Source organism: Falco cherrug, chromosome 11 (assembly GCF_023634085.1).
Source record: "Falco cherrug isolate bFalChe1 chromosome 11, bFalChe1.pri, whole genome shotgun sequence".
NCBI lineage: Eukaryota > Metazoa > Chordata > Aves > Falconiformes > Falconidae > Falco > Falco cherrug.
In genome coordinates this window covers 13,889,738-13,897,275 of record NC_073707.1, presented here as the reverse complement: position 1 = coordinate 13,897,275, position 7,538 = coordinate 13,889,738, and the positions used below count along the sequence as shown (strand labels likewise).

Genomic DNA, 7,538 nt, shown 5'->3' with positions numbered 1-7,538 from the left:
ATCTACACTGGATTAAATAGGGCAGAAAGTCGAGATTCTTTAATGATGTAAATGGGCACAGTTGTACTGGCCTCAAATGGAGAATTTAAGTCCAACAGATAGGCACAAAACTTTGTGCATGTCCCCTGACGTCAGGAGGACTCTGCTGATGACTTCGGTGGGGCCAGGATTCCACCCTTGCTAGGTTAAATTCTATTCTGAATTCCACCTATTTTTCAAGGGGGAGTAACAGAGCAGCATTTGTTCAAGCCTTTCTACATCTTACACCTTGTAACAAAGATCTTTTAATGTCTCCTGTAACTTACAGATCTTTGCCTTTAGTGATCAAATGTACATATATATAATAAAAATACAAAAGCAAATAATAAAACCACTTTTCCTACTAGCAACTGGCTAGTTTAAAGACTGGATTGCAGCAGAAGTTGGTGAACCCGACCCAGTCAGTACAGGTACAACTTAAGCAAAGATAGATATAGTGGCATGGATCTGAAACTGGGCTCTACATACCTCCTAGAAATTTGGTACCTTTATTTTTTTTCTTTCATTCTTTCTGTGCCTGAAGTTAGTCTACAACCATGCTGCAATCTCCCTTCAACTGCAGCATCAACAATTTTTCAGGTTTTATGGCCTCATTGAGCAAATCGGGTGTTGGCTGTTGTTTGTTATAAAGAAAACACAGTAAAAGTACTTCTAGTCTATCACAGTTTTCTGTGAATGAGCATTACCCATTGTCTTTAACAGCCAGGCACTTGCATTAGGTTCCCTAACCATTTCCCAGATATTTGCAGAATTCTGAAATATGCGGAGACAGGCCAGTAATAGTTACCCCATTAGAGAATATATATATATATATATAAATATAAATATAAATATATATATATTCTCGTTGTTCTTAGCTCTTATGGTAAGAAATAATAATGGAAAAATTAAAATGAAGCATCCCAGTTATGTGCAAGTTACACTTTGGAGTTGGATACCACTGCTTCCTTGTCCTGCCAATCTCAGGAACACCTCGGGCCCGGGGGCACGGATACCTGTTCAGAGTTCATTGGAGAGCAGGAAAGTAGAACCACAAGTTCTTAGTGGGAGCTCCACTCACACTTTGGCAGCTGATCAAGGGAGCCCTGCAAGTGCTAGGAGTTCTTGTGGATGTTTTCCACAGATCCCTCGCTGCTCTCATTGAGGAGCATTTCTGACACTTCCCCCAGTTCAGCATCCGGCACTTCCTCCTGGATGGTGAAATGCACGTCTGGGGAGGAGGATTCAGAGCTCACACTGCTGCCTTCCATTGAGCAGATGGCGCAGGACAGGGACGGCACCATGCTCTCCTGCAGCATGTTCAGCATCATGGGGATCTGAACAGATTTCAGCCCCGATATGGTTGGTAGAGGCTTCACAGCTTCCCCCCATTCTCTCTCCTCATCTTTGTAAAGCAGAAGCAAATTGGACTTCTTCTCTTTTCTTTTGGATTTCATGTAGCCAAGCATTATTCCTATCAGGAAGATCCCATAGAAAGACATGACGATCAAAATGTAAAAATACTCGTTGCTGTTGCTCTTCTCTGTGTTGCGGGATTCAGCATCAAGCATGGCTTGGGTTATGTTTGCATGGTCCATCTTCAGCATGGAAAGTGTTTTACCACAGCTAAAGCCTGGAGGAGAACGTGGGTATATGTAAGATCAAACTTCAAAGATAAAAAAGAAACATCTTAAAAAAGATACCCCCAAACGATTCCTTGCTACTCATAGCTTGCAAGCTTGCAAAACAGACACCTGATTGAAGCTTGCAGTCTATCATACCTCTGCGTTAACATTAAAGTGAATGAACTGTTAATCAGATACAGACAGTATTAAAGGAAAGAAAATGCATAATATTAAATCATGTTGAGTTCTATGCTGAAATATAAAGCCCTGAATCCACACGATTAAAGAAAGAAAACCATACAGAAATACTCCACTAGGCACTTAAATATAGTTTTGTGCTACTTGACCATGCTTCCATGGGGAGGGGGAAGTTAGAAGTATTATTTTATTCAGTGCTGCAGGAAAAAAAATATCAAAAAGCAACTTACTTCGGTATGCAAATAATTCCTCCTTTTGCAAAGCTCAAGAGACCTTTCCTCTACCAAATGCCGGGTGTTCTGAAAACTTTCCTCTGCTGCAGTTGGAATAAATAGCTCTCAAGAAATGTTTCATCACGTGTTTTAGAGGCACAGTTTATAATAGTTTTGTGTTGGAGTCAACAGACGAACTTGAAGGATTGCAGTTCAACCCACTGAACTCTTAACAGCTGTGAAAAGAAAAAGAGTTGGGAATTCAGATTTTACTCTTTCCTAACCAGTTCAGCACTGGCTCTTTCAGCTTGGGAATCTATTCCTCTCACTGCCATTCTAATTGCTAAATCTGACCTGTTACCCTGAGAACTGCTATGCAAAATGGAAAACCTGCACACGATTATTCTCTGTTTGTCATAAAATATGGAAAAATATACATCTGAATTTTGTAATAGACACTATCAAGTTATTTACATGCCTGCTATACATAGTTTTCCTGAAGAGATAGGGGCCGAAACAGGTTATTTTCTTTGCCTGGGACTAGTGACAAAGCCTTTCAAAGCGCATACAAAACAAAGTGGTGACTTTCCATTCATGTTGCAGCTCCTTTGCCACAAGGTATGGGGCTGGGAGGACTGCACCCTGGGTCTCAGGTGAGTTTTGGATGGATATGCTGGTGCCACATAACTTCAGCCATCGAAGCAGCAACTATGGCATTTTGGTTCCCCACATGACTGGAAGGGTGCAGACTGCTCCGGGGAGCAACTCGGAGCTCCTGAAGTTAGCAGCTCCTTTCTCCCACTGTTTGTAGAAGCAGCCAAGAGCTACGCGGTCTGCATGCTGTTTATGCCTAAACAGACCACGACCACTGAGTTAATGCAGATTTTAGTATGAGAGGAGTTTCACAGCTTCTGGGCAGAGGGACGCTCTAAGTGCCTGCTGGAGGCTATAGCAGCTGGTTTCTGGGCTGAGCAGGATGCCTCCTAGACCGCTGGGCAGGGCAGAGTTAGGACGCAGGCTGGGTTGTGGGGCCCGCAAAGTTCCCAGTCATCAGCTCAGTAGTACAGGAGGCTCTGAGACCCCTTTTCAACACGTAAGCAACAGCACAGGCCATGGGAAGAAGGAGGCCCAGCTTGCACCTTGGGGATTTCACTTCCTTAGCCTCTCCATCCCCGTTCTTCACACACAAAGCCCAATTAGTCAGGCCCCACATGTGAATGTCACCCCTTTTGCAAAGTCCCAAGGATGTTTATGTAACGGAACACTCCACTTCCAGAAAGTAGTTGACTGGTGCTAGAGTTTCCCAACGGTAGGTCTGGGGTTTTTTGCCCCCGCAGCCACTTGTGGATTCTTTGCATAGACAGCAAATTCTTTTCCAAGCTCTGCCCTCACAATCCCTCTGAGGGTAAAGGCAGAGATAGGATTAACCACTCTTCACATGTAGGAAAAAGCAAGAGGGAGGAGTTCAGCAACTTTAAATGAAATGAAGAATTCAAGGAAAGACAGAATTGTATCTGTGTTTAGAACCAGCATTTTCCATCTTTTCTCCGAACAACTCCACAAAGAAAGGAAAAAAGTTACATTAGCCAGATTCCCTTCTCTGTCCCTTAAAATAGAGGATCCACCCTTTAGGATGTTGGTTTTATCTCCTTGCGCATTCCCATGTGATAGCTCAGGAGCTGTTGATGTTGGACTAATGTCTGCTGGGATTTCATCTGACAAAATCTGTCTGCAGCACCAGCTTGCCAAGTCTGGATTCTTCTTCCCTGTTCCTGACAAATTACTGAGCAGGGAGCAAGAGCACAGTAACTGGTAGGCTAAAGCATAACACAGAGCAAGTCTCTGGATTTACTAGCTAACTTTGGGGAATTTTTATTTCACATCTTTCTCAGTTCCATGTGATATTTGCTCCCCATTCAGCTCCAGAAATTTGGAATCTGAAAAATTAAAGACAATATGTCAGGTTTTATCAACATCCTTTTATGCAGGACTTTCACAGAATGTTGAGGAAATGCCCAGCATTGTTGGGTCAATGAAAATTGGCTCAGTACAAGGAGAAATCCCTTCTCTGTGCTCATGACACCCTATGAAACCAGCTCTGAAGCTGCTTGATCCTGGGAATGAGACCACCTAAAGACTGTCCTGCTGCCTCCTGCGGTCAGTGTTATGTACAGGTAATCACTCCCCTTGACATGAAAAGTGCTTTCAGACACCCAGAGGTGCTGACACTCCACAGCTCCCACCAGTGAGCCAGCAGAGTGAATAGAATCACTTATTTATTCCAAAGCCTCATATTCTTCATGTAGGTGAAGCCCAGTACAAGGTTACCACGATGAACTGCAGCACCCAACAGGAGCACAGGAAGATGGGTCAGTTACATCCATAGATCTATGAAATCCCCTGAAGTTCAACTGAAAGATGACTGAATTGCATATTTATGCAGTTATTGCTGAAAACTCTGTTTACCTTGGCTAGCTGATGACACCAACTCTTTTCCATCTGTTAGCCCATAACTCTGAAAAACAGTTTAATTTTAAAAAGGCCTGGAAGGAATCCCTGAGCTTTCTATAGACATGAAGAGGAGGGATAGGAAAACACTGGGGATTAACCACCTGAAAAACATATGCCACTTGCTTACTGGTGCCATAAGTCTGCTTTCTCAAGCTGTACCCTGTAGAAACTATACTTTCATCTAAAAACAAGACCTAAAAAAATGAAAACTGGAGCCTATTAGGTTTGTGTTTCAAAATTACTTTTGTTGCAAATTGTATTGTAAAACCATTGACCATGGCAAAAATACTTGCTTAATTTGAAGTCTTTCTTTGCCTGCACCACCACCCCCCCACACACACACACCCCCCACACTCCCCCCCCAGAGTTAAGGTTACTAGCTATTTCTTTTTTGAGGTTTCTTTCTTCCTTTCAGATCAATTTTTTTCCCCAATCTTCACAGAATTTCCCTGAAATTTCACTTACAGATCTCTTACACTTCCTGCAATTGCCTTTCACATGTTCCTCTTCACCTTCTTTAAATGAATCCCAACCTAGGCTATAACATTTAAGAATAATCTTCATGCTGTTGCTCCCACCTTTCAGATTCCCCCTTTGGAAAATATTCAGACTAGTAAAGCAGAGCAACAGCCAGGCACTGCAATGATGAAAAGGTCACAACGTAGCTGCTGATGCCAGTTTTTCTTCTCAATGTCCTTGTCTCCTAGAGAGCCTTTTGTGGCAGCAACCTTCGTCACCAAAGGACGCAAAAGTTGAAGCTTGAGGCATCCCATGGGGCAGGAATTCTTCACAACACAGCCTAAGGGATAGTATAATGTGAGCCCTTTCTCCAAATCAAAATGTGAAGATAGTCAGAAAACTGAACAAGGACAGAATCCGTGATGAGGACAACATGAAACATCCTTAGACACTCAGATGACTCCCTGAAGATTCCCTGCCATGGAAAATACATGCCTAACCCTTCATTACAGGCTAATCCATGGCCTGATGCTGCATTTATCTTTCTTTTTGCAGTTAGGGGGTTAATAAAAATAAAGATACAAGACACAACTGATAAAGGGCTAGCTCCTACCAGAAGCTGAGCCTGTCTAGTATGCTAACAGTTTCACTCTAAGGAGTATCCAAGCATATGCATTTTTGGAGTAATCATCTGAAAAAAAGGAAAGAAAAGAGAAATGGGAAGAACAGAGGAGCTGGGGTTTTTTCTCCCTGCACATGGACCTTTAATGGAAGTAATGGTTTGGTATTTACCACTAGGGAGAAAAAGGAGGGAAAGTTTTGCCATGCAAATACTGACTTAGTTATAATTTAGACTTTCCAGGCACAGCAGCTGGGAAAGGACAGCAAAGATGATAAATATTTTCCACTCCCATATGAGATTTCAGTTAGAGTAAAATTAGGCGTCAAGAGCTGGGTTTGACCCCATAAAGAAAGACACAATGAATGGGATGCTTGTGCCCTTGATTTGGTCTTGCGTTTAAAGACCTGCCATGCTGAGATGCACATACTGACTTTTGGTCCCGTTGTAAAACACACGCCTCACTGAGGACCTGATTCCTAAAGTTAATGGCAGTCTCTCACCTCAAGTGAATGTCAGATCAGGCACGGTCCCTGCTCCTTTCAAGTTCTGTACAACGCAGAGTCAATTTCAAGTGAAGCTTGTGAGTGTGTTGGAATAAAAGGGTTCGCTCAAAAGCAGCAAGTCATGCACTCATTCCTAAAGTAGGGAATGAGTAGCAGCCTGACACAAGTCATGTGTCTCCTTGCTAAAAAGCCTACTTACAGTATGAAATTTATGAGCTTTACTATATGCTTTCAACACTTCTATGCCTCAGTTCACCCACTTGTGAAATTAAGAATATCTCCAAATTGCATGTGCTGTGAGGGTGCAGCCTGGTAGCGCACTTGCAGATTGCTACCTGAAAAGGTAAAATAACCATCGCGTTTGTGAGCACAACAGCAGGAGCACACGGCTGGGCTGGCAGCTGAGCAATTCTCACACAGCTCTAGGTTCAGTGTCATTTTCCATCACTCCTCCTTATTTTTCATACTGCAGAAATAGATGATGATTTTTTATATACTTCACACAAGCAACTTCCAGAGGAAGGTGGCTGTTTTCTCAGTGTCATCCACAACATGGAAGTAACGCTCTGCCCAGTTATTAACTGTGAAAAGCTTAGTAAAATGCTACAGTTCTGCCTTGCTACCTTACAGTCTTTCACATGCAAATATAACTCCAGACGATGCATACATAAGCCTTCTCTCCAACTTCAGGGTTTAGCTTTCTTTAATTCAAATTTTATTTAACCTTCATAGCAATTCCCCATATCATGAAACTTCAAGTTTCTCAGGCATTCCCTGCACCCAGAGCAGCAAAAACTTTCCATTTTCATCAATAGTAGCAAATACAGGGTTCAGAAGCACCTCACAGCCAAGGTGGCCATCTGCCCTAATGCTCTCAACTCTAGTAGTGGCAAGAGATTTCCCAGAAGTCACATCTGGAGTATTGCAATTGCACTCCAAGCACACAACAAAGATCTGTAACGCAAATTGGTTTCTGATCCTGAGAGATGACAAGCAACAGAAAACCTCAATGATAGCTGTAATAACTGTTTATACTGAATTTAACTGTAGGGCATCCATTGTGCAAATCTTGGTGTTTTGGGATAGGGCATTTCTTTTCAACCTCTAAACCGAATTTCAGAAAGCTCTGAGTGACTGAAGATAAACAGAGTGGAAACAGGTAACTCATGATAGCAATAATAAGAAATTACATATAAAAATCAAAATCTTTCAGTGGCCTGATATGACAATCTGAGTCCAATGTCCTCACACTCTCAATTCTCTTTCCTGTAGCTGAAACAGGTTACAAAGTTATTTTGTCAACATACATTTCTGTACAATAAAATTAAATTTTATTTTTATTTTATTTGTGATTCTGTGAAACTTATACTTCATATTATCTTACCTTTTG

At 42.1% G+C, this 7,538-nt stretch overlaps 1 protein-coding gene across 1 annotated transcript; it reads right to left on the bottom strand.

Moving 5' to 3' along the window:
* Positions 1 to 526: 526 nt before the first annotated feature.
* On the bottom strand, positions 527 to 2,286 carry KCNE4 (potassium voltage-gated channel subfamily E regulatory subunit 4). The gene is made up of 2 exons (XM_005441648.3): positions 2,072 to 2,286; positions 527 to 1,651 (listed from the first exon to the last, which is right to left on the bottom strand). The coding sequence occupies exon 2, from the start codon at positions 1,623 to 1,625 to the stop codon at positions 1,134 to 1,136; it is 492 nt and encodes a 163-aa protein (XP_005441705.1). The 5' UTR covers positions 1,626 to 1,651; positions 2,072 to 2,286; the 3' UTR covers positions 527 to 1,133.
* Positions 2,287 to 7,538: the final 5,252 nt, after the last annotated feature.